At 40.5% G+C, this 26871-nt stretch overlaps 3 protein-coding genes across 5 annotated transcripts; 1 reads left to right on the forward strand and 2 right to left on the reverse strand.

Annotated features, from left to right (window-relative positions):
* Positions 1–308: 308 nt before the first annotated feature.
* On the reverse strand, positions 309–6998 carry tbc1d25 (TBC1 domain family, member 25). The gene is made up of 7 exons (XM_044039429.1): positions 6823–6998; positions 4522–4631; positions 4243–4397; positions 4016–4143; positions 3735–3923; positions 3130–3405; positions 309–2993 (listed from the first exon to the last, which is right to left on the reverse strand). Exons 1-7 carry the CDS (start codon positions 6865–6867, stop codon positions 1293–1295), a joined length of 2604 nt encoding a protein of 867 aa, XP_043895364.1. The 5' UTR covers positions 6868–6998; the 3' UTR covers positions 309–1292.
* A 1408-nt stretch (positions 6999–8406) lies between these two features.
* Positions 8407–15885, forward strand: dedd (death effector domain containing). 3 transcript variants are annotated; one of them, XM_044038248.1, is made up of 5 exons: positions 8407–8743; positions 10001–10640; positions 11147–11251; positions 11631–11735; positions 12375–15885. In XM_044038248.1, the coding sequence occupies exons 2-5, from the start codon at positions 10076–10078 to the stop codon at positions 12779–12781; spliced, it is 1182 nt and encodes a 393-aa protein (XP_043894183.1). In that variant the 5' UTR covers positions 8407–8743; positions 10001–10075; the 3' UTR covers positions 12782–15885. The 3 variants fall into 3 exon arrangements, with proteins under 3 accessions (XP_043894183.1, XP_043894184.1, XP_043894182.1); XM_044038247.1 differs by having other exon boundaries at positions 8409–8743; positions 11598–11735; XM_044038249.1 differs by lacking the exon at positions 11631–11735 and having other exon boundaries at positions 8408–8743.
* Positions 15886–16399: 514 nt separating this feature from the next.
* LOC122777188 (voltage-gated potassium channel subunit beta-2-like) lies at positions 16400–26418 on the reverse strand. The gene is made up of 15 exons (XM_044038246.1): positions 26052–26418; positions 23136–23455; positions 22613–22656; positions 22341–22378; positions 21784–21863; positions 21371–21415; positions 20916–20960; positions 20677–20720; positions 20508–20594; positions 20190–20275; positions 19556–19676; positions 18951–19045; positions 18215–18335; positions 18035–18123; positions 16400–17211 (listed from the first exon to the last, which is right to left on the reverse strand). Exons 1-15 carry the CDS (start codon positions 26100–26102, stop codon positions 17122–17124), a joined length of 1356 nt encoding a protein of 451 aa, XP_043894181.1. The 5' UTR covers positions 26103–26418; the 3' UTR covers positions 16400–17121.
* Between the last annotated feature and the right edge of the window lie 453 nt (positions 26419–26871).

The following is a 26871-nucleotide window of genomic DNA, read 5'->3' on the forward strand; positions in this document are numbered from 1 at the left end:
ACATATACGGAACAAAACTGAAACAATTACTCGATTAATCAATTATTAATCTATTAGTCAACTATTTTGATAATTGATTAATCGTTCATAGCTTTTTTCACAATTAAAACAAGATTTCTGATTGTTTTAGCTTCTTAAATGTGAATATTTTCTTTGATTCTTTGCTTCAGATAACAAAGATATCATTAAAAAATTAATAATTTTGGTTTGTGGACAAAACAAGACATTGGAGAACATCATCAATTCCAGATTTAACAAACACTGATCAACGTTTTTTAACGTTTATGGACCAAACAATTAATCGTGAAAATAATTAACAGATTGCGCGATTATGAAAAGAATCGTCAGTTGCAGCTCTACTACGGAATTCACCTTTTTTCACTTGAGTTAGTGAAAGTCAATCAGCATTGAGAAGAGCAGTTACTGTACACGAGTGGGAGTGGTTAAAGGAGGAGAGGGCGGGGCAGAGTTGTTCTTCCTGGTACGTTCTGATGTGAGTCACCTGAAAAACAAGCCGCTGGCTGCCGTGTGTTACTGTGAATGTAGTTATTAGCATTAGCCCAAGGACAGTAGATGCTTGAGTAAACACAAATGATCCAGCCACCACCGTTGTGCGAGAAACTCAACATAAACCATAAATAAATACACTTTTTAAACATTTGTTTTATGTTTGCATGATCAGGCAGAAGCTCAGCAGCAGGTTGTTTTACCCATGTATACTCTTTAAGGTGAACGGTGACAGGCTAAGTCAGTAAGGTTAAGTACGTGTGCTCACTGACGAGTCACGACTCGCTCGACAAGCCGTTTCTGTAAAAGACTTCACAAACAAGAAACTACTGAATCAAGATTTTTTCCCTCATTGTTTTCATGACTGAAGCAATGTGAACACTCGAGTGAAGACACTTTCTGTGGCGAACTGGACAAAACATGAGCTTGTAAACAATATCAAAAAAGAGGGCAACATAGGCTAATAAATGCACCAGGTTTGGTTTTTTTGTGGTTGTGGCAAAATTAGACAGCCCAACTGTCGTAACACATCAACCACAGAGGATTTGAACAGAAACAAAGCTCCTCCATCCCATATTCAAGGACAGACAACCCTCCCGTCAGCCGTAAGGGTTTATGGGGGAAATAAACAATTATACAGTAATGACTACTGACATGAGGAATATCAATACATATTCAAGCATTCACAGAATAAGAAGATTACTAAACAGCCCAGTTCAATTTGGAAGGCTGGTTAAAAGATGTTCACCTCCATCAGTCTTATGAGCCAGGGATGTGTGATGGAATCAGGACGTGGGCGAGAGGGAAACTTCCACTGTTGGGGAGGGAATGGTCGTTGTGAGGTTATAGGTCGAGTTTGGAGACGACGACTGAGGCGACGCTAACGGGCTGTAAATGGGCCGAGTGGGGATGAGCGAGGAAGGGGAGTGTTGCGCCGCTGAAACTGTTGTTGGAGAGTCAGAGCTGACCTCATCCCCTTCCTCAGAGTCCCACACCTCACTCTGCAAGTAGTCTGCAAATAAGGCCTTCGCTCGCTGCAGCACCCTGCTGAGGTTGTGGCGCCGCACGAGGCGATCAAAGTGCATGGCTATTTCGTTGTAATCCAAGTTGTTTTTGATGATGTGGTCACGGTGCTCCAGCAGGATGGACAGGCACAGGAACAACATGAAGGGGTTGCCTTTGCCGAACTCTTGAGGCGGCGGCAGGGAGCAGGATTTGATGCTGGTGGCCTCAGCTTTCAGAGAACTGGGTGTGTTCGCTGCGGTGCTGGGGGATTTGTTGCCTGGTGAAGGAAGATTGTTGGTGTATAATCTGCTTCCAGGAACAGAGGATCCTCTTCCAAAAGACAAAATAGGTGAAGAGAGTAGGGATCGATTCTGAGAGTGGGCAGGGGACACGACGGATGGTTTTACAGTGGGAGTTGTGGGGGAGTTGATCCCTGTACTGCTGAGAACGTGGACAGTGGACGGCAAGGCATTTGAAACAGTGCTTGGGAAGGCCTCTCTTCCATTAGGGGTGGATGGGGATGAGGACTTTGGAGGAGAGTCTGGAGAAGCTCCTGGCCAGCTCGAGGGTGAAGCTGAAGATGTGGGAGAAACAGAGCAACCTGCATTCCATAACTGCGGGCCACTAGGGACGAGGGGAGGCGGAGACATGGGAGACAAACCAGTGGGACAGTTTTTTATGAGAGGGGTTTTCTCTCCTGGGTCGTCTTCACTCTCGACTGTGGACTGCCGTCTTGGAATATCAGGTACCGACTTTGACACCGCCAAACCATGTGACGGCTCATCTTCCATATCAAAGCTGTCTTCATTTCGAGCAGTGTAGTATTTGAACTCTCCAAAACTAGGTTGCCTCTCCAAAGATGGGACCGGCACATCTGCCTTGTCCACACTCACTGGAGTAATAACACCATTACTGCCCTCCATTCCCCTTCCAGCACCTGTATTTTGCCTGTCTTTTTCTTCTAATACAGCATTCCTGATCACATCTGGTTCTTCTCTTGAAGGCCTGAGCATGTGTCGCCTGCGCTGCTTCTCTTTTTGTTCCTTATCACCTTCGATTATGTTCTCAACCTTCTTATCCTCTTCTTTGCTAGTCACCGTTTCATTGGTCTCCAGTGGTGGTCCAACTAGCTCCACTTCAGTTTCAGGAGGATCTGGAGGCAGGGAGCTCCAGGTGACCTCAAGCATTCTCAAAGCATCGTCAAATGCAAACTCTCGCTTGAGCTCCAGCAGAAGCCAGCGGTAACAGAAGAAGAGGTCGTCAGCTCCGCGGGACACCAGGTACAGGTAGAACTCCGGGTCAGAGTACTGCAGCAGCAGCTTCAGATGCTGGAACTTAATTGACATGAGTTGGCCATCTGGACGGAAGTTTCCCTCCAGACGTTTCATAATGCCACAAAAGCAAATAAAGGCGTGTGCCTCGTTGTCCATGACTGCGAGTATAGGGGAGGCGATGTCGCTCATGCCTTGACAGTAGGAAATCTGAAAAACAACACAATCACACAAACAAAAACACAATTTTAAGTTATTGACACAATAAAATCTTTGAGTGTCATTTATGTGAGTGTGACCACGACTCTAACACGGGGGAGGCAGGCGACTTGACACCTCTACAAACCTGTGGGTGTGTGATGGCAAATGTGGTGAGCAGGTCTGTTAGTGAAGTCAAATGCGGACTGTCCTCTGAGCCAGCGTAGTACGGATGAGCCCGGTCCGTCCTCAAGACGTCTTTGAGAACGTTGCCACGGATGAATTCAAGGTCCTCGTGACTGACCCGGGCTGTCCACTCACTCTTCAGCTGTTCGTACTCCCTTGTCTTCCTCTTCATGTAGTCCATTCTCTCCTGTCCACTCAGTCCATCGGGGTAGACATTCAGGAGGTACCGCCAAACAACCTAACACAACAACAAAGGTTGAGCCCTATTTTAATTAAGTCAGACATAAAATACAAATGATACAGTTTCATAACCAAGAGTATTATCACAAACTGCATGACATGTATGACAGAGGACTGTTAACAGCAGCATAAACCTGCTAAACAAATGTGCTTAATGCCTAGAATGTATATTTTCTTGCTAAAATACTATCAAAACTACAGAAGGTTTCAAATAAGAACCAGAATTCACAGATAAAATCAGAATAATAGTAACATTTCCTGAAGCCCACCTCTGACTATATAGAAAGTCTGCTGTATATGGTATTTTTATGAGTCATTTTGATTCACCTTGCGCAGTGAAGGCTCCACACCTCCGTGGTAGATTCGCAGCCTGAGCTCCTCGGGTCGTGACAACTGGCCTTGTCCATTGAGGTAATTGTGAAACTCTGCATCACTCAGAGGAGGCTTGAAAGGCCTGATCTCCTCCCCGTAAGACCAGCTGAAGGCCTGCTGGACTCGTGACAAGGTCCGACCCATCTGAACACAAGTGACACAAACATGCAATGACACACTAGCATTTTTTTGGAGAGAGAGGTCACACACTGTAGCTTCAAAGGGCGAGAGCAAACCTGGGTCAGTAGAGACTGAGTGAAGGGAAGAGCTGCAGATGCCAGAGATCGAGTCCTGTCCGCAAACAGCTGCTCAGAACCAATCACATCTTTGGGGCTGATGATGTCCCAGTCTTCCATAACAGGACCTGCAGTTGAACAAAAAGCAATGACCATCATCTAAATTATTTTTGGATTCTTTAGACCACATATTACTGGCCTTAACGTATTTTATTTGCTGTACTCACTCTCTTCTGACGGTTTTATGTCCATCTTGAGCTGTAGATATGGTTTGGCTGCACTGGTGAATGCAAAGTCCAAATCGAAGTCAGACGTGAGAGTTGTATACATTTCAGCACCACTCCGATCTCGAGACAGGTAACTGATCCCGAAATTACGCTTCCTGGTTTGAAAGAGACAAAAGGAAATGCTGATGAAGCTCCTTTCAAGGACAAACTCTGGTAATATTTATGTCCACACAGCAGTTCAGCAAACGTGTTGATGATGATGATGATGATGGCTCTTACCCGTTCAAATCAAAGGCTCTGATGAGTATGTGCTGCAGAACCTCCAGGGAGGTTATCTGAGGGTCAACGGCAAAGGAGCGGAACTCCACCGGAAGCACTCCATCACATTTCTGAAATTGAACACATCACACTCTCTGATACACACCACTGCCACTTATTTACACATGATTGGTAGACGACTCACTCCCCCATTCCACTCCACCACAGATGAGACAGTTCCCACTGTTACTGTCTGATTAATTGATCACAGTGTGAATCATTTAACAGAGAAGCCGACTGACGATTTGAAAGCAGGATTTCATACATGTTTGTATTACAAACACAATATTTACAGCCACCGCAGCAGTGTTCTTAGAAAGAAAACAACACGACAATGTTAATCTTTAAGGCAAAATTGTGTTTTTGTGTTTTTATCAATAACATTGTCCTCTGTGTGTGTTTTGTCTGCAGAGCCTCATGTTACAGAATCATCACTGCTCTGCTCTCTATCGGTGGCATGTACGTTATGCCATGCGAGCTGCCAGAGTTATTTATCAAAGGTGGTGTTTAACTCAACAAGGATATGAAATACAAGAATGTATTTCCCAGGTCTTCAGGAGCTGCTAAGAGTTTTTATTTTCTGCCCTAATAATGTACTGCAGCTGAAGGAAAGACAAACAAAAAAAATATTTCATTTCATTGTTATTAAACCTTTAAATGAATTTATACTCCTGTATTAATGGATGCTTGCCAACATATTCTGTATGTTTTGTATATTTTAAATAAAAAAGAAGTGATTTGGGGTTTTCTGTTGACACATTAAGTCAACAAAAATTTTAAAAAACAATATGATGACAAGCATGTAGAGTATAATTATTTCATAATTGATAAATCTGTTGAAATGAATCTGCTCAGAAAATCTGCACAAAAACAAAATGTGTCTGTCCTTATGCACATATTCAGAAAGCTGTGGATAGAAAGGTTTTTATATGTATTGCAATGATATAGTGAATTGCAATTATTTCCATTCCAGATTCCAGGATATAAACCTGGCTAATAGTATAATGAGGTTACACACACACAAAACAATCTTTTAAAAATAAAAATATTTACTTTATAGTTTGAGACTCCGAACAGTACAGTGAAAGTACAACACGATATCAACATAAATAAGACCTTTTTTATTTAAAAGTCATAACAGGAACGATATTGTACAAGTTGGAAGGAGGAAAATGTCTATTTCAGGCTTAGTGACAATTAAATAGAAAAGCGAGGAAATATTCATAAATTCATAGTTTCATTCATAACTCATATAACAAAGATGAATATTAGAGCTGCAATTAACGATTATTTTCATCATCAATTAATCTGATGATTATTTTCTCGGTTAATCAAGTTGTTTGGTCCATAAATTGTCAGAAATAGTTTCTGATCAGTGTATGCCAAACCTCAAAATGATGATGTTCTTCAAATGCCTTGTTGTGTTCTCAAAGAAACTTTTTTTTCCCCCAGTTTTTATGATTTCTTTGTCAAACTGAGCACAAAAGCAGAAAATATTCACATTTAAGAAGCCAAAAAACTAGAACGCTTGCTTTAATTATTAATTAAAAAAAACAACACTTAAACCCGAGTATAGTTGACGATTAATTTAGTAATGGATTAATCGTTGCAGCCTTAATAAATATGAATGTAAATAATATAAAAATGAAGGATAATAAAATAAACAATAAATAAATGTGCATGCTTCATGTTGAACATCTTCAAGTGATAATGATATAAAGGAAGGACGAATATAGAAGTCACCTAATTAAATCAAACGTGTGTAAAATTGTTTAGTTTTTATTATTGACCTCAAAACGCCTCTTGGGAGTGTGTGACGTCACCACGTGATGTCCAGTATTTCCACGCACGCGTTTGCTGAGCAGGCAGGTGACGTCACCTCAGTCTGTTGTGAGGGTTCACTGTTCTACGGTCGTTGGTTCATAAACACACAGCCACTATGCACGGTGTCATCATTAAATCGACACTGTGTGAGGACTTTGGTTAAACGCAGACCTAAAGTGTGGCTTCAAATCCCGCGATAACAAAGCTGACACAGACAAAACCGCACGACACTGAAGCCTGGCGGTAAACAAACAAACGCACCGAAAACTGAGGTTTTCTTTGAGGGAAAAACAGCCTCGTTACTGCTAAATACCGTCTTCCATGGCCTGAGTGTTTCTTATCGACGTGGAACGTCGCTTCATGTGACTGACACACAAACAACAACAGAACAACACGGTTGTAGCTAACAGGCTGACTGTGACAGTCGCAGCATCCTACCTTGACTTTGACTCGCACCACCCCCCTCTCCTCCTCGCCCGCCATGTTAAAGACTCCGTGTTGGATCAGGATGGCGGTTCTGAGCTTTGTTTTGCTTCTACAGCAACATGGTGGTGATGAACGGTGATGATGTGATAGGAGGCAGCAGCGACGTTCGACTTCCTCTGCTGCTGCTTCGTGCTACTTCTTCTTCTGCTTTCGGTTCAACACGGTGTGTACAGCTGCATTACCGCCGCCTGCTGGACAGAGCTAATATTTTTGATTACAGAATCAGTACATTATCTTACCCGAAAATGACTTTGGTAGAAGTTTAAGTCACTTTTTATAATATTACTTAAATAAGTTAAATATGACATTTACTGTACTTAAGTATCAAAAGTAATTTTCTGATATAAAATGTACTTTTACGTTTTAGATCTTTAATGACAATAAAGGTGAATCTGAATCTAAATCTTTACAGTATTAGTAAAAAGGTGAGAAGTAAGGATTGAGCCATGGTAGCTCAGTGGTAGGGCAAGTTGATTCTCAACTGGAAGGGCGTGGGTTCAATTCCTGGCCCTGCTAGTCTATGTATCCTTGAGCAAGACTCTTAACCCCATGTTGCAGCATGTGAATGGCAAAACTGTAGTGTAAAGCAGCTCATCAAGACTAGAAAAGTGCTATGTAAATATAGACCATAATACCAACTCTTCTTCTTCTTCTGATTTTATTTGGTAGGAATGAGTAACAAAGATAGTTAGAGAGTAAATGTAGTGGAGTAAAAGTTAAAAGTTGCTAGAAAAATGAATAACAATGTAAAGTACAGATACGTGAATTTTGTACTGTACAGTAACTAGGTATTTGTACTTACATTACATTACAAGAGTAATGTACATTACATTACAACACTAATTGAATGAAATAAAATTAGAAAAAAAGATATAAAAAAAAAATTATACAATATCACAAACAAAAAGTATTTACATTTTGCATTAATATGACGCATAAATCTACAATTGTTAACATTAATATAATGTTGGCTGAATAGAGGGTTGGATTATCCAATTGGTTAACACTGTGTACAGAGAAGATCTTTTTTAGGCAGAGTGTCCACACTTCGATTTGCAAGCAATCACATTGGACTTGTGTGTCCAGATTAAGGCTGCAACAATTATTCAATTAATCCCTTGGTTTTTATGCACTCCGATCACATTTCCTGGTACATACAGTAGAACAGGATTTTCTAATTTTCCTCAAATACCACCAGAGGAAGGTACCACAGTTTGAGAACCATGGGCATAGGGCATTTTCCTCTAAATGGGAAAATCCATCCATCCATCAGTTTTCTCACTTTATTATTTTGTTCATGTTTACAGATGTTATATATCAAGTGGAAAGTAGGCATATTATCCCATGCTGTGTCACCATCACGGTACGGTTTGGTATGGTACAGGTCAGCACGATTTGGTTTGGAATGATAAAGTCTGAAAACAAGCAGTCCAATTTGTGGTTCCATCCTACTGTTATGTGTTGTGATATTTCTTGGTCTCTCTCGTACTCTCTCGCGCGTCTGTCCCTAGGGGACACCGTAGAGAGTAACCCGGAAGTAAACTATAATGTAAACTGGAAGTTCTTTCATTTTAGCTGAAGAACGAGAATTGTCTGCTTGTTTTTCCCACGGTGACTGGCTGTGAGTGTGGACCACAGCCAGGAGGAAAAACAATACATCGTATTCGCGGTGCGTGAAATGTGTCGTACCGCACATCGATAGAACGGAGTCGAGTGTTGAACGTCGACTGTGTTATCGACCAAAACAAACCGTAGCATCCGTGTCGTCTCCTCGCTTGGGGAAGACGCTGGGAACGCAAACTTAGCGTTAGCGGCCTACGGAACTTTGTGGGTGACGAGCTTGTTGGGGGAAAAAATATCCAGAAGACACGAGGTAACGTTGAGTTGTCACCTGATAATGACACTCAGAATACTGTTCACATGGTTTTGGTTGGTGTTAACCTTGTGTGTGTGTGTGTGTGTGTGTGTGTTAGCTCGGCTCACGGGACGGTAGCGTGCAGGGAAGATAACGAGTAGCAGTCACAACAAACCCAGACGCAGATCTCAGGGAAATCTGTGTGTAATTGTACTCAGATTTACGCCACCGTGGCACACACATCACCGTTAAATCGCTAAAATATAAACGCGAATGAAAGTATGTTCTCTTGTATGTATGTGTGTGTGGTTTCCTCACGTCAACAACAAGCTGCATCTGTTTTTAATTTCCAGACAGCTAGCGATAGCTTGTGTTAGCTTATTTTCCGTAGGGTAGCTGCTCGTTAGCTTGCGATGTGCCCTCCAGCTGTCTGTCATAGTGTGTGTGTGTTTTGTTTGTTTTTTAAATGTAAACACTAATTTTGTTAGCTAGTAAACCAGCTAGCGCTATGGCAAACGTACGTAATAAGTGTGCTTTATTCATATACGATGTAAGTAAGTACGTACGTACATGTTATTTATATAGCACCTTTTACAGACATACAATCACAAAGTGCTTCATAATACAATGTAATAACAACAACCAAAGTAATGTAGCTAAAAAAAAATGGTTTTACGTTATCAAAACCCACTCAAATACACACATCTGCCAATCTGCTCAATTTGGATCACGCCATGTGTATATATACATATATATATATATATATATATATATACATATATACATATATATGCTGCATTAATTTGCAGCGTTGCACACAAATGACAAGTCTTCAAAGTATTGAACATTGACTGAATGTGTTTGCCTTCACTATAAGCTTGAAAAAATCCTGCAGATGTGTCAAATAAATTTTCAATAGTTGGCCACACGATTAATCACAAAATAATTGAAATGCTTCCAAAAAAAGCATTTTTTAAAATTAAAATGCAGTGCAATTACTTGATAGAGATCAAATTTGTGTCCAAACATTATGATGAAATTTTGCTGTGCTGCAAAAATTCAAGGCCCCAAAATGTTTATTGTTGTCAAACTCAAATGACAGTTAATATACAAAAAAACCAAGCAAATTATGTATGAATATTATGGATAATTGAAATATGATTTAAAAAAAACTCCAGTACAGTATATTGCACTGTAGTAAGTGATGATGAGCAAATGAGATTCAGCTTAATTATATGTTGTTGTGGTTTTTTTTTTAAAACTTTGTTCAAATAGCCTATCAGTTGGAGCAGTAAAAGGTGGAAGGAGCTGCAGGGACCGGAGGCTCCCTCATCACCATAGGGCCCTGAGATGACATCACAACAACCTCAGCTCCCCAATGCTGTCATTCCTCCCCAGCTTGCCCAGAACTCCTCTGCTCAACAGGCCCGGCCCCATCTTCCAGCCAATCAGCTGCATACGGGCCAGAGCAGTGCAAATGCTGGTTCTGTGGAACACAGAGCGCTAACAGGCAGGCCAGGCTCCTCAGGTGTGTCAGCGGCCAGTGGAGAAGTGACCAGCAGAAATGTTTCAGCCTCCTGCTCCAACCACAGCTTAAGCAGGAGAGATGGTGGTTTTGAGCCGTGGCCCGAGGAAGCTGTGGACAACTCCCATGGGTTATACTCACTCCACCGCATGTTTGATATAGTTGGAGCCCAGCTAACGCACCGGGATGTCAGGGTACTGTCGTTTCTCTTTGTTGATGTGATCGATGAGTATGAACGTGGTGGCATCAGGAGTGGAAGGGATTTCCTGCTGGCTCTTGAGCGCCAGGGTCGCTGTGATGAGACCAACTTTCGGCACATTCTCCAGCTCCTGAGGATTATCACTCGTCATGATCTTCTGCCTTATGTCACACTCAGGAAACGACAGGCTGGTGAGTAAAGCAGTATCATTACCATGTAAACACAAGGCTTTAAATCAATATCCAGGTTTTTATGGATTGTTGCATGTTCCTGAAGTAGTCATTATCCCAGCATTTACTCAAAGTAGTTAAAGAAAACCTGAACTGTCCTTTACCCAATCAACATTCAGTAATATTTCATATCTAACTTGGTGAATTATGGGTTTAATTTAAAACTAAATAGTTGAGAAATTAAAATATGTTTTTGGTTACTGTTATTGTCGGACTTTGACTGTGTGTCTTATAATGAAGGTAGGCTAGTTTAGTAAAAAAAACATTTTTTTTAAAAGCAGTATGGTTGTTTTTTAGTGGGCAATGATGAGTTTTTATTTAGATCGATGAAAAGCATTTTATTTTATGTCTTTTATTCCACAAATGTTACCCAAACAATAAGAATGATTAATTATTATTGACTTCAAAGTCTTTGTCAGTTCAGTTTATATGCACAGCAGATTATGAACACAAACTGTTGTTTCCAGTGTGTCCAGATCCTGTTGATAAGTACCTGGAAGAGACATCAGTGCGCTACATTTCACCAAGAGGAACAACGCAGAGCAAAGATGCTGCTTCTCACAGAAGAACAGGTGTGTGTGTGTGTGTGTGAGTGAGAGAGAGAGAGAGAGAGAAAGAGGACCTGTTTCCTGCACAAATGCTGACCTTGTCAGGACCAGTAGTCCTCATGGAAACCAAAACCTGATCCTATTTCGAAGAAACTGGTTAAGTTTGGGACTAAGATTTTAATTGTGGTTAGGTTAAGGTTAGGCATTAGGAACAACGCTTTGTTCAGGCTGTCCAAACGAATGGAAGTCAATGCAACGTCCTAAGAAGAAAGCTCCACAAACCTGTGTGTGTCTGTCCACAGTACAAATTATTTTTCTCACACCATGACACTGTAGATTGATTAATGTCATAACTACTGACACCGTGTAGGTCCTCAGCCAGTCATCTGCTGTTCCCCGTCAGGACCTCATGTTGGCCCTCCCCGAACAAAGCCAGCTCCTCCTGCACCAAACCGCAAACGAAAGAGAAGTCACTCCTCCGCTGACTGCAGAGAGAAGCAAACATGTGGTAAGACGAACATGGTCACAGAGCATTTGCTTGTGTTTTAATGCGTTCTCAAGGATTATGAGAACACATTGAAATAACAGAAATAAAGGTTAATCCTCTATTTTGACTCTGAATGAAGGCCCTTCACTTTGTTATTTGGACTACATCACTACTGAGTGACTGTACAGATGAGCGGGGACTGTTTGCTGAGTGCAAGACAGGGACGTAACTCAAAGTGTGCAAAACTACAAGCTTGAAGTCCCGCCCCCTATTTATAGCTCCAGTCCCCCCCTATTTTTCAGTTTGCATAACTGTGACCTAACCCTAAACCTTAACCTTAACCACAACCGTTATCACTTGGTACTGATCTGATTTTGTTGCCTTCTCGTTTGGTTCTGTGTGATTTGGACAAATTGAAGTTGTGCCCACTTGTAGTCCCGCCCCCTCTCTTGCAGTCTGCAGATGGATGTGACTCGGACACATAATCTCACGATGTGTGAGCGATTCATTTCTGTCAAAGTTTCTCTCTTTCTCCCGCCACATCTCTTGTGATGATGCCCGCCCATCTACATGTTGAGATGTGACTACATTGTCAATGTTTCCTTAATCCCCCTCTTTAAAAAACTGTCACCTCTGACACTTGTTGTGCTTAAATCACAGATATCCGCCTGCGGGTTCGAGCCGAGTACTGCCAGCACGAGTCTGCACTTCAGGGAAACGTATTCTCCAACAAACAAGAGGCCGTGGAGCGACAGTTTGAACGCTTCAACCAGGCCAACACTATCCTCAAATCGCGAGACTTGGGCTCGATCATCTGCGACATAAAGTTCTCCGAGCTCACCTATTTAGATGCCTTCTGGAGGGACTACATCAATGGATCATTGCTAGAAGCCCTTAAAGGGGTCTTTATCACAGATTCCCTTAAACAGGCTGTGGGCCACGAGGCTATCAAACTGTTGGTGAACGTTGACGAGGAGGACTACCAGGCCGGTCGGCGCAAACTGCTTTGTAACTTGGTCACGGGTGGCGGCGGCCCACCAGGAGGTAGCAAAGACTCTGTATCTTAGACACACGCTCTGGAGGTGGAACCGTATGAGAGGGAGGCTGATGTTCCTCCATGACAAGTCATAGTTGAAATGTGGTTTGAGGTGCCTGGAGTGTGTGTCTGAGAGGAACTAAGACTTCCTGTCACCCCATTGATTCCTTGAGAGCTAAGTTCATAGGATATCTATTCGGCACCCATATGCGTAGCATGCAAAGTGATTGGGAACATTGTTAGCAAAAAGAAGTAGGCGATGCATACAGGTTGGCGCTACTCTGACTTCTAAGCTGTTCATTTTCTTCAAGGAGGAGAATGCCGATGTCAAATGTGGACTGACTTTGACTAATGTCTGGTTTCTGGTATGTTATCTCATTGAAACACATTTGTTAACTCTTCACCCCTGTTCCAAAGTGTGAGTGAGTTACTTTCAATCCACAAAACATGCTTAACGCTGATGAGTTACTCCCAGTGGGAGATGTACCTTAATGTCAAACATGTTTGTCCTTTTTTCCAAGGTTCTTCAGGTACAGTTCAGATCGCTTGGATTAAACTCAATGAGAGAGTGTTGTGTATGTTTATAGAACGGTGTAGACCACAGCTGATTTGCATTTAGTTTGTCTCCTTGTGTCAAGCTTTTCTGTCTCACTGTCTGTTCTGCGAAGGTCGACCCCCGTCAGAGCCCTTTTATTATGGCTCACATTTGGCCACTGTCAACATGATTTTGTCTTTGCTGTCACGTTCTCACATGGCTCGATCTACAGCTATGATTCTTGCCCACTGCCAATATTTATTTACTGACGTGTCCAGTGGTATCCAGTAAAATAGCAAGTCGGTCACTGGGGTTCTGGATTTGTAAATCGGTGTCATGCCTGTAATGCCCACTCGCCTCCCATTCACATACTCACTAGTAATGCCACTCTGAACCTTATCAGTGACAACTGGTCAAACCGGCATGTGGAAATGTGCTTCCTGCTGCTGAATAATTCTCCCGGTTTCCCCCTACTGCCATCTGTTGGAAGGGAGAGTAGTTTCACGTCGTGCAGGCGCAGAACTTACGTGCTGGTTGCTTGTGAGTTGTAGTCGATGAGGTGTATTCCAGACAAGTGCAACTTCCTCCCCGGCACATGGCAACTGTGGCAGTGCTGTAGTTAGTCGTCGCTGTTTGACATTGGGGCCAGTGTGTACTGTTCCTGTTTCCTGCAATGGTAAAGAAATGGCACCCAGCTATTCCTCATAGACTCTTTCTAAAAATGGACGTAGTCTTACGGTTACAAAAAAGCTTCCAATATGAAGTCTTGAGATGTCAGAGAATCACAGACGTCACCTGCAACCAGGCGACTATTACAAAAAATACCAGCTGTCAATCAATCACACTGGTCTCCACTCTGGGAATGTAATTTGCAAAATCAAGGAAATCAAGGCCTGAAACTAGCGATTGAGACCGTTAACTCCTCAGGAAAACTGACGCTATAAATTAAGTGACAAGTACAAGCTCACTTTACCATTGGCTTACATTCAAATGGATTATTTGTGACCTGTGGAGTTTCGCCCCCTAGTGGCTAAATGCTACTATATGGGAGTCACTTTTCAAATAAAACAGACTAGGTCCATTTTTATACCCAGTCTATGCTATTGCTGTACTCACTGCGAGCGTGCAGTACTGATGAGGATGCGGCCAGTTGATGTGATGTCGTCATGGTGATCGACTCTCCGTGATGATGATCCTCTACAACTCAGCACAGAGCTCTTAAACAGTGACGTTCTTGTTTTAACACTTTTTTTTTTTTTTTTTACAGCACAGCTTGAAATGGCAATTAACCAAAATGGGAACTTGCGTTCATTTCATTTTGGTAACCATAATGAAATAGGAGGCATTATACCTGGCAGGTGCCTGTGAAATGTACATGTTGACAGTATTACTGATCCATTTTCACACGTTCATCAAAGACACACGCATGGTGCTGTTTGATACGATTGTCTCACACACAGTAGCTCACCCCCACCACAGACTAAAACCTCTGTTCGCTCACATAATCCCGACAGTATTTCAGCGTAGTTGTGGTTGTCAGTCAAGAAATACCTTTTGATTTGACTGTTAAATCTAATGTAGGCCATTGAACCCAATAGACAAATTCCAGTGGTCCAGTGGCGTCAGACATCGATGTCATGGTGTAATTTTTTTTTAAAAATCCCCCCAAAATGTGTTTTTATAAAATAAGAAGTAAAAGATGAAAAGACTTGGGCAGTTTGAAAAGTCTTTATTCATTATTATGAGTATCTTTGTTTGGAAATGTATGATTATTAAATATGATATATCAACAACATAATGCTATTTTGTGATGAGCTGATTTAAAACTTGTTACAAAAAGTAGATTAGAGACTGACGGTAGAAACAGACTCTTGTCTCTAACGCTGATGAGTTAAATTGACGTTCTTTCTGTTGCGAGTAGACTAAAATACACACAGGTTCATATTCATAAGCACATTTGAAAAGTGTGACAAAGTGCTTTCCACTTCTTACATCTGTATGTTTCTTCTAGCTGCATATAAAAATGCATCGTTGTTTTTGCCAAATTATTATTATAATTTTTTTTAATTTTGCCTCTGATTTTTAAAATGTAATTGATCTTCTGTCACGTTTCCATCAGTTTGTTCAAATGGAGTGAAATGCAGCAGTTTGCTTTTATGTTCCCTATTAAACATTTTCACTGTTTGTATTTACCAAATATAATCTTCCCGTTAAAGAAGCCCTATCTTATTTATGCCATCATACCATCCAGGGGTACGCGCGAGAACATACATGTCTTGATTGACGGGCCACTGTTACTCTGAATTATATAGAGTACAGGCCTCCATTTTATTCATAAGGTTGCAAGTTAGTATCTATTATATAGGTTGGTGTATGTTATGTTAATGTGTATGTTTGTCGTTCAATGCTGCCGTCTTTTACGCAACATTGCATGTACCCCTTGTCACGATCTCCACCAGAAAGCTCATAGAAAACTCACAGTGCTAACATTTTGTAAATAACTATTGGATGTCTGGTTTTCTTACCTAAATTTTGCATTTCTTTCAGAAAACTGATGAGAAGGACTGTTCAATAAATGAAATGGATGGGTTTTCGATGAAGTCCAAAATCCTTGTTTTGTTTATAGTTCACAAATCACAAATGTTTAGTTTGGTGGAAGCCGGTCAACGTTCTCCACATATGGAAATACAGAGGATGTATTTAAATGAACAAACGGGCTCACTCGACACACTATATGGACAAAAGTATTTGGACGCCTGATCATTACATATACAGTACTTAAATATGGAGTTGGTCGTATGGAGACGTTCTTCAAGGTGTTTCTATTCATTCTATAGACGACCTGGCTTACAATCTCTGGGCACTGGGACACAGTCATGTTGGAATAGAAAAGGATCTTCCTCAAACAACCATTGTCCAAAATGTCTTAGTATGCTGGAAATCCTGATTGAAAGTCCTGAATGCAATACTTATGTCCATATAGTGCATCTACCTTTTATTATTGGGCTACATCATAAGCCAAATATTTTCTAGCCGTGCGTGACACGTCCCAGGTGTAATTTTCCTTTTTCCAAATTCACTCATGGAGGAGGGAGAGATCCAGGGTTCATATTCTATGTGGCAAACTAGTTTTATTTGTGCCATGAAATATCATTGCAGAGTAAACGGTGTTAACCATTCTCTATTGCTTTCAACACGCGCACTCAAGGAGAACGATAAAAAGATATGGTGGTTAGTCCAGGTTGACCTGTTTACCAATAAAAGTAAACTGTGCTGTCTCTTGATCTATTGTCCATGGATCCTCTGTCGTCGGATAATTTGTCAGTGATTAAACTGAGCTTTGACTAACCACGGCCTCAGCATGATTATCAAACTTCAAACAATATGCTGCCAAGTCCTGTTTACTTGCTGACTGAGAGGGTTTTTTTTCCTTTTAAAGAGGTAGACTTTGAAATTAGTCAGTTTACTCATAAAAGCTGTGGAGGGCAGGATGATCAAAATAATCTTTTAGTACAATATAAATCAAGTGATTGCAGAGAGGACTGCAGTTCTGCACCTCCTCTACAGAAACAAGCCTCTTTCGTTCTAAAATAAAAGGGGATACCTGGGCATTTTGCACCTGTGCAAACCTGCCCTGTGGTGTTTAATTTCACCCTCTAGCTCTAAATAAGACACTAAATCATCTAACACGTGTAAATCCAAAAAACAAATAATCATAATACACAATTTAAGTGACAGTGCATCAATTAGGTGAAATGTCATGGACCATTTTGACCTTTTGAAAGCAGAGTCCAGATAATCCACTGGTTGTTCATCACAGTTCATTTGTGCTGCTTCTACAATCTGAAGTCCTTCTTACTGTAGGACTTGTTTCCCAGGATGTTGTCGATCTCAGATACGAGGGACAGTGATAATTTTGGCAGAACCTGTAAAATAAGACGTTGACAAAAGAGCTGCAACATGTTAGGGGCTGCAGTGTTGAACACTCATTTTCAAAAAACAAAGCATATTCACACGTGAGGCGAAGTTGACTCGAGTCGATACAGGCTAAGTTAATTAATGTTCTACTACTGCTGCTGTAATATGAAATAAGCATTAGAACATTAGAAGAAATAAGTGTGTTAATATAGTAGCAGCACAAATAAATCACTGTGGGCCCTGGTCACACTGACCATCTCCGAAGGTGTTTTTTCTGATAAGAAACAGGTGCGTTCAGATAATACCAGGTCTGAACAGGGGACAAAGAGACTAACAAAAAACTGAATTGTCAGTATCCATTCGAGAAGCAGCAAACTTTAAAATAAAAGAAAAAAACACTGCCATTTCAGAAGATCCTGAAGATGCCATATGACACATCTTCAAGAGAACTCAAGCAAGTCCAGTTGCCAGCATCTACAAGCCTTAAGAACATTTATGGAACTGTCTATATTTGCTGAGTCCACAATCCTTGAGGAACCATCTAGTTGCCTGGATTTACCATCCCTGAGGACACTTATGGAACCATCTAGTTACCTGAAACTACAATCCTCAGGGACATTTATAGAACCATCTAGTTGCCTGGATTTACAATCTTCGAGGACACATGGAACCGTCTATATTTGCCTGAGTCTACAATCCTTGAGGAACCATCTAGTTGTCTGGATTTACCATCGATGAGGACCTGTCTCATTGTCTGAATCTACAGTCCTTGAGGACACTTATGGGACTATAGACAGATTGTCTGCATGTGCTGCCTGTTTGTTCTCTGACCTGTATTGCTTGAATATTCTCCCTCAGCTGGTCAGCAGTAGAAGCTCCTATGAGGACGGCGTTCACTCCCTCGTTCCTCAGACACCAGGCTGCAGGAATGTAAAGAAGACAACTGAGCATCACAGAAAACTTGGGTGATGAAAGACAGTGTTGCAGACGTCGAACAAAGTATTGATTTACCGATGGCCAGCTGGGGCAGAGTGCAGCCCAGTTGCTCTGCGACCGCATGCAACTCTTTGAGTTTGACCTGCTGACGGTGTCCCTCCTCACTCAGGATCTTGTCCTTCATCCACTGATAACCCTGTCACAGAGTTCAATACAGAGCGACTTCAAACATGAACAAACAAGAGTGACCTACTGAAAAAATTGCTCTCATTGAACACTTCTAAAATATTTTAAATGAATTGGAGGCAGAAACATGTGCCTGAAGATGTTTTGCCTAAATGCACTTTATTGATTTTATTGAATCATTTGCTGATTGTGTGGTTTTATATCACACTTTGTATATTTTAACTAGTTTTTATTCTATTTTATTCTATTCATTTTGTTTGTGTATGCTGCATGCTTTAGTGATATGTACTGCTGCCTGTGTTGGTCAATGAGTTTATACTCCTGGTTAAATAAAGGCTATAATAATATAATAAACATTTATTAGTACTATTCTACAGTGTGATTCCAACAATAGAAATAATCTGCGTTTCGCACTTTACCTTTTTACCTTTTTGGCTTCTGTACAAAAATCATATCTGCTTAGTTTCCTGTCTTTCCTTCGAAGAACTTAGATATAGTAGCGTAAAGCATTATTTGCATTATTTTATAATAAACCAAGTTAACCCACCTTCATTTAAAAGCTCTTTTCTACAGTAAAATTGATCATAATTCCATTAGATTAGAGGAGACAGATGTAGTGAGTAACCTTCAGTGAGGCACGTGACGAGGAGGGAATTCCGTTGTTATATTTCCCTGAGATGATCCCACAGGCCAGTGGAGACCATGTCATAGCTCCAATGCCTGCACATGAACAGCCAACAGTCCAGATCCTCACAAACACTCAGAGACTTGTTTATGTGCAGTTATACAGGCCAAGACTAACATAGGGTTCACAAACAAGATATACAAATACATACTAATGTACACTTACTGGCCATTTTCTTAGATGCACCTGTTCAACTGCATGAAATGGTAATTATTAATCACATCACAGAGATGACATGCTGAATAAACTGAGCATTTAGAATGCAAAAAGATGATTTCAATGACTTTGAACATGGTTACTGGTGTTTTACAGAGATGCACAACTGTCTCCGGGGTTCAAAAAAGAGAAAATATCCACTCAGAGAATGACCAGACTGGTATGAAATGATAGAAAGGCAACAATTAACCACTAGTTACAAACTCATTTTCCAGAAGACCATCTCTGACCATCAAACCTTGAACCACATAGACTTCAGCAGCAGAAGACCCCAGAGGTCACACCATTACAGGGTTGTCCTGTGAGTGTGTTTGATGGTAGCTGTGTACCTATCTTATGGAAGAGTTCGGGAAGCTGCACTTCAACTTTCTCCCTCTGGAACATGTGATACTCTGCCTGTTCGCAGACGGGCGGGATCTGGTTAAACTGTCGCGCCACAGAATACGCCTCCTACAGCGAGCACAGGAAACACGTTTGCAGAAACATGCAGTACAATGGTGACGTTTGATACTGAGACTTTGAGTCAGACTAAAAGATCTGAAAATCTATAAATATATATCATTTATACTAAATATACAATATCATTTTTTTAGAAATCACATAAATTCAGGTATGAAAGTCTTAAAGGTTATTATAATTATATTTGTACACTGCTACCACCTTGACTGCTATGCTGGTGCTCCCTCCACAACTCTTATTTAATTTTAATAATTTAATATCCTCTGTAACATATGCAAAATATTGTCAATGTCAATTTCACTACAGAACAGACTAAATGGTCCCTGCAGTTGGACATAGGGACAAAATAAATAAATAACAGAAAAATACAGTATATATTGTTTATCAGCCGATTATTATGATTACATCAGCAGAAAGTCTGATATTGTCAAACATAGTTTGAATCCAAGGGACACATAATGCCGACATGATGATTAGAAGATTTCGTCTGCTGTGTGAACTCACCATGATCTCCATGGAGTTCCAACGTGATGTACCCCAGTAAAGGGCCATTCCGTGGTTGATCACATGGGTCATGGCCCTCACCGTCTCTACCAGAACTCCCAAAAGTAAGTCACTAAAGTCGTCTCGTTACATTTATGAAATCATAAGCAACACTTTCAGTTAGAAATGTCCTTAAATGAAATTTAATTGCATCCAAAGAACAAACTTCTGTGTGTTTTTTTTGTTTCTTCAATTAAAATGAAGTCAAAGCAAATAATTAAATATGTACGTCTCAGTAAATGAATCATTACAAAAAGTGTTGGAGAATTGGCTGCCCACCTTCTATAGGTGTGTTAGGATCCGGTCGATTAGCGAACACCACGTCTACGTAGTCCAGCTGAAGTCTCTGCAGTGACGCTCTCAGACCTGTTGGTGTAAGGAAGATAAATGTGTTCAGAAAAAAAGGCATTTGGACGTTAGAAGGTCTATCATTGTTATTCACAATTACCTTCAATAATATGTTTTCTGGACAATCCTCTTTCTGTTTCTGCTCTGAAAAACAAATACAACTCAAGGTTCACAAGAGAGAAAAGGTTTGCAGTCTTTGAATTGTCTTTCATTTTGGTTCTTACTTAATAACATACAGATAAGTACCAAGCACAGTTCCACCAAAAATAGACAAATGATTATGATATGATATGATATGATATGATATGATATGATAAGATATGATAATAATACACATACTTCCCACCCCAGAAGATTTTGGTGGTGATGACTAAACTGGAACGGCTGCATGTGAGAACAAAGACAAACACAGAAATCACGACATATTTCAGAGTGCATATTAGCAAGTATATTGCTTAAATTCAACATTCTGCCTCGTTTTATTTTTCTATTTTATTTTGAAACAATTGGCTCAACTTATGAAAGAAGTACAAAACTTTTAACTTTTTTTAGAGGTAGCTAATGTAGCTTATTTAAAGCAGAGGAATCCAGAGAGGCCATTCTAAAGAGATACAAAAGCAAACTGCAGCATGTTTAAATAAACAATGGATTAATAAAACTACAAGAATCAATGCAAGAAAAGAAACTGAAATGTACTTAAATGTATCAATATGTGTCATGTGTTCATTTAAGTCATGGATGTCACATTTGAAGTGATCCTGACATGAAACAATCTCAAAATGTGAAAAGTCTACCTCCATCCTTTCTTCTTGATGACGCTCCCCAAGACGACTTCAGCCCTGAGAAAGAAGAGGGAGGAGGGGGTTCACTCCAACTTAAACAGCTTTCACCAAGAAAAGATTCATATATGATTATGAATAAGTCAGCATGTGTTGTTGTTGTTGTTGTTTCTCAGCATCTTTATGTGCAGAGTTTGGATCCTCGAGTTAAATATAGTCAAAGGAGATATCCTTTGACTATATGTAGTTCTCGCATGAACATTTGTTTTTTTAAAGCCCATAAAGTTTTAATCAGACATTTTATCACATTTATGAAAAATTAGGAAACGATTTTTCTGCGTGATTTTTCACATGTGTTGACAGTTAGTGTAATGCAGTGTTCATGACACATTCAGACTTAACACAAGCTTAAATGAACACAAGCTTACTTTCCTGCACTGTAAACTTCAGCAGTGTCAAACAGGTTGATTCCATTCTCATATGCCAAAGTCGTCAGTTCCTCTGCCACCTTCAACAGACAGTTTGAGAGGATTATCAGAACATTTGTCTCTTCTCTATCCTCTGAGAACATCCCATCTGCTTAGATTATAAAATATTATTCCTTTAAAGAGTAACAGTTATAAGTTTATGTTGATTCACTTTATGATTAATCACTATAACATTATATTTATGAACACATTCAAGACACTTTTCCTCAGATGAATTTGAGGATAAATGTTTTTGATTTTCCAGATCCATGAACAACGTCATAATTCCATTTGAACCAAAGCTCTTTAGCTGATATAGACATCTATCCTTTTGCTTTCATGATTCCTAACTCCTTAATGGCGTCTTTAGGACCAAAACGAACAAAGTTTAGGACAAGATACTTGTTTATTTATGTGGCATCTTTGCACTGATTTTATTTATTTTGATGTAATCCTAGTAATGCATTCATCAAACATGAGGCTAGTCTAGATTAAACAACACTGTACAGGTGTCCTACCTCATTTGTTATCTGTCCTCCAAAGGTGACCCACGTGCCTGCACAAAAATCAAGTGATTACACCACGTGTAGTAAACAAACGATAGAGTCATTACAACTGGGAGTATTGTTCAGTGAGCGTGTGCACAGATCTGTAAGAAGACCAGCCAAAGTTCAATATTTCTATTTTATTTTCCTTGATTTTCTAGTGTGAAGTTTGGTATTTGTTGAGTGAATTGAATATACTGTAATTGTGCTTGTGTGTACACATGCACAGTATCTGCTATTCTTACCTAATCCAAGACAGGACACCCTCAGTCCAGATTTACCCAGATTTCTGTGGACACAAAAGGTGAGAATCACATAAAGTTTACATTCTGCTTTCAATATCTCTGACATGCAGTTTGAGGGCGTTTCATATTTGAATTTCTGCTGGATGTTTTCACAGTAAATTGCTCAATAGCCCTGATCACGGGCTACTAAGGGTCAATATGGGTCACTTTTAAAGTAACTTTTTGCCTAAAATACTGAAGAACGACATCACTATATAAATAAAGGCATGAACAAGTCCGGACAAATGTTGAATTCAAACATATAAATGCAACATTTTCTGTTTAAAAGTAAAATAACTGTTGGATTTTCCAGGAGAGCAGGCTGACTGATAATGTACGTTCTACCACGCAGTGTCCATGTTGATGCACTGTGGACAAATACAATGACTGTGTCTCAAATAACTGCAGCCTTCATCAGCTGCATTTGGAGGCCAGAAGGTGTCAAATCAGGTGTGTGTGTGTGTGTGTTGCACTGTGTTCTTACCTGTAAATCATGCCTGTAGAATAAGACGTACTGTCCCTGAGTGACACATGGTTCATTTTGAGGAAATCCTCCAGGTTCTTGAGCTGAGCAGCTGCACGCACCTCCTTCAGCCGCTGAAACTCTGCCAAGTGGTGACTGCGCTGCTGCCTCTCCTCCTGCTCCAGTGTTTGCTCAGACAAGAAAAAGCTCAGACCGCTGTGCACACTCTCGCTCATGGATGCCAGAGACAGTAACTTGCCTGCGGACATGCCACCTCCACTGCTGACGCTGCTGCTTCGACTCCCAGGAGGCAACGCTCCGCTGCCTCCTGGCCTGGGCATCTGGAGAGCGAAGACCAAACAAAAGCCATGACTTGCATCTCTAAGGCTGCATTTACACTGTTTGGTGCAAGTGACCCAGAATCAGATATGAGACATGACAGTGTAAGCATGGATTCAGATATCCTCAGGTCAGGATCAGGCCTCATTTGTATGTGGATATAAATCAGATATGAATCAGACGGTGTCTACAATGTCAGATCACATATTCAGCAACTTGTACTCCCTTCAGAAAAGGATGACGGAGAATTATGTAAATACATGTTTACACTACCTATGCTCACATGACTCTTTCCACCTGTGTAATGGAGGACGAAGACTTAAACCAGTGGACTCATGCCAAGGTTCTATATCTTTGTGGCAAGGATTTTCACTTCTGTTTTGGCCCACTAACTATTTTCAGGTCAGTTGCCACGCCCACCCTGTGGTTTGTTTCCCGGACTGTTAACCAGCGTAAATGTGGGTCACTGTTAAAGACAATATGAGGAGGTCCTCAGATATGGAAACCATATCAGAATTGGGCATCAAGACCTGCAAATGCAGCCATTGACTCTTCTCATCTCGTCTGACCCCCACGTGCATCGTGACATGTGACGTAACCACGACTGTTTGAGGCTCTCCGCTCTGTCTCTGCATTATTCAAGTACAAGCCCTGAGTAATTTATACCCGACGAGAGATAAACATGCACACGATGATGCAGCGGTGTAGACATACGTGACAGGCAGGTGTGCGACGTATACCCACATTAAAGAGGTTCTGGGATTTCCGTATTACCACTTAAAATGTGCAGATTTACATAAACACCATTCCTTTTTCACAGAATTTGCACTCAAGTCATTTGTTTTTGCAAATAAAAGCTATAAAACAAGGATATTTGTCACAAATGTCATAGAATTTCAAAATAAATGTGTTTGTTTGGATGTGGAATGATACATAGTTTCAAATAACAACATGGATTTATGATGGGAAATGAATCTTTTCCTGTTTACCTGCCACTGTATTAAAAATGTGCAAGAGCACATACTGTACATCCAAACTAAATAAACACCGAGTGCTGAGTGTACAAAACTACAAATAGCAAAAACAGTAGTTGTTGCTCCAAACTAAGCTCATAGACATAATGCACTCCATAACACCATACCCTAATCTTAACTACCACAACTAAATGCCTAACCCTTAACCTAACCCTCAAGTACACACACATTATATAACATTATGTTTTTATAAGCAAATTTCCTTTCACAACTCATTGTCACCTTTGCAACTTGGAAAATATGGCTGATACAGATACTTCTCCTGTTTATCTACATGCGCACACTGACATTAAATAAACACTGGGTGCTGGACACGATCAATACAACAACAAATAGAAAAAACAGTAGCTGTTGCTCCCAACTAAACTCTTCAGTCCTGACCCAAACAACTGGGGCAGGAAGGACGCTCATGCTAAAACTCAAAAGGTGAAAGTAATAAAGGCGGGACATGTAATCAAGCTGGTGTGTGTGTGTGTAATTATGGCGGGAACTAAACAGATCTGAAACAAGAGAGGAATGTTTTAGTTTCACAGGTTTCACAGGTTACACAGGTGATGTTTGGGCTAAAGTCTGAAGACAGGCTTGTGTCTGAAACGACACCTGGTGAACACTTCTTATATCTGCCTGTGTCGAAATGTAAGCCTTTTTATTTTTTGTCTAAAGTGAATTTTCCTGCATTTGGGTCATCACCACCACGAGACAAATGGACTCATGGTCTCATTACAATCATTACAAATGGAATAGTCCATGGTCTACGGCAGGAGCCAATTTTGGAAATGCTGGCACATTTATTTTACATCCATTATTTAGTTTTGCCCCGTACATTGACACACATAGTGGGTGGAATATTAGGGTCATTTCTTTGTTGAAGTCACTTAAGGACGGTCGGCAGACTCTCAACCTCTTCATGTTTATAACCTTAAGTTATAACCTTAAAGTCAAAAGGTTGAGCTGCAGAGTTGAGTGAGATTAGACTGCAAAGAAATACCTCCAAAAAACAAGAAAATATAACCTCTATTAGGGGGAAATTACTTGGTTCAAGCTAAATCATCTACCAGTGCAGCAAGAAAATTGCTAAGTTTTCTAGAAACAAGTCAAATTATCTTAAGTATCTTCAGCCTTAATAAGTAAAAAAAATGGTGTGAATAGATAAATACACTGAATTCAAGTCATTTACACTACATATATTCCTTTTTTGCAGTTTAATGATATTTTTATTGCAAAAACACTGTATTAGATGGTCATAAGTTTCCTAAACTCATGCATTGTTAATACAGCTGTATAATTGTATGATGTCACACATTCAAATCAAGAGTACACGTTCTACTGTCTCCTTTGTTCTAACCTGATAAAGCACATGCACTGGAAATCCCAGCCAGTCAATAATTCAGGAGACTCTTTCTGCATCCAGAGACTGAGCAAAAGAACAGAGGAACCTCCAGAAAAGAAAATGATGTTAGGGAAGCAGAGGTCAATTTATCTTTACCACAGCAGTCCAGATATCACCTCAATGAAGCATCAAACCCTTTGTCCCATTATCCCTAACCCAACAGTGGCTACTCACCCGTGTGTTTGGTGTCCGGCCGATGTACGGGTTCTGGACGATACTGCTCATGATCAAGGTTGATGGTTGACGGTGATATGAGCAGGTGAAGCAGTAGCTGTGTGTCACTCAGTTTAAGCAGAGCCAGGTGTGGACTGATTTTAAAGTAGTTGGTGGATGAGTTAATACAGATTTCCTCTCCCTCCTACTTGGTGGACGCGTCACGTAAAAGAACCCTATCAGGAAATCATGTCTGCACTGCAGAGGACAGAAAATAACTTGGCAGTAAATTATTTATCCTGCCACTAAAACTAACATCTGCACTAAAAGCTTGGGATTGTAACAGCAGAGAGTTCTGGACCGGTTGAGATGAAAGGAAAAATGGGGGGGGGACAGAGGAGAGGTGGTGGACAGACAGGGACAGAGGGAGGCGAGGTAGAGACAGAAGAGAGAGACCAGGAGCAGATATACAACAGTTATATTAAGCTATAGGTTTAGACAGGACATTTCAGAATCAGTGACGACATGTTTATAATACTACAATGTCATTTATATACTCAGAAGCATAAATTATATTGATATCAATTTTTATCATAGCATAATAATGACAATACTACGACTACTGCTTATGATAATAATAATACTGGCTTCAAAACTGAATCTGGATTCTGCAGCCTACAAGATGAGGACAGAGACAGAGAGCCAGAGAGACAGAGGACAGGAAGGAAAGTTTGTTTTCCTTATGTTGGAAATGTCCCAAGACCGGGCCTTAAGTCTTGAGGTAATGAACTTCCTCATTGAATCTGTCTATCCATCCATTTTCATTGCACCATTGAGGTTT

This window comes from Solea senegalensis, linkage group LG11 (assembly GCF_019176455.1).
Source record: "Solea senegalensis isolate Sse05_10M linkage group LG11, IFAPA_SoseM_1, whole genome shotgun sequence".
Classification (NCBI taxonomy): domain Eukaryota; kingdom Metazoa; phylum Chordata; class Actinopteri; order Pleuronectiformes; family Soleidae; genus Solea; species Solea senegalensis.

Excerpts from the sequence above, each read along its gene's own strand:
- tbc1d25 (XM_044039429.1), bottom strand. The coding sequence starts at position 6,867 with ATGGCGGGCGAGGAGGAGAGGGGGGTGGTGCGAGTCAAAGTCAAG. Across the intron at positions 4,144-4,242 it reads CATAAAACCGTCAGAAGAGA|GTCCTGTTATGGAAGACTGG; the intron begins GTGAGTACAGCA and ends GTTCAACTGCAG. Across the intron at positions 3,406-3,734 it reads TGGAGCCTTCACTGCGCAAG|GTTGTTTGGCGGTACCTCCT; the intron begins GTGAATCAAAAT and ends TTGTTGTGTTAG.
- dedd (XM_044038247.1), top strand. The coding sequence starts at position 10,076 with ATGACATCACAACAACCTCAGCTCCCCAATGCTGTCATTCCTCCCCAG. Across the intron at positions 10,641-11,146 it reads ACTCAGGAAACGACAGGCTG|TGTGTCCAGATCCTGTTGAT; the intron begins GTGAGTAAAGCA and ends TGTTGTTTCCAG. Across the intron at positions 11,252-11,597 it reads TGCTTCTCACAGAAGAACAG|GTCCTCAGCCAGTCATCTGC; the intron begins GTGTGTGTGTGT and ends GACACCGTGTAG.
- LOC122777188 (XM_044038246.1), bottom strand. The coding sequence starts at position 26,102 with ATGAGCAGTATCGTCCAGAACCCGTACATCGGCCGGACACCAAACACA. Across the intron at positions 22,657-23,135 it reads TCTACAGGCATGATTTACAG|AAATCTGGGTAAATCTGGAC; the intron begins GTAAGAACACAG and ends TTGTGTCCACAG. Across the intron at positions 21,864-22,340 it reads GAGGACAGATAACAAATGAG|GTGGCAGAGGAACTGACGAC; the intron begins GTAGGACACCTG and ends TGTCTGTTGAAG.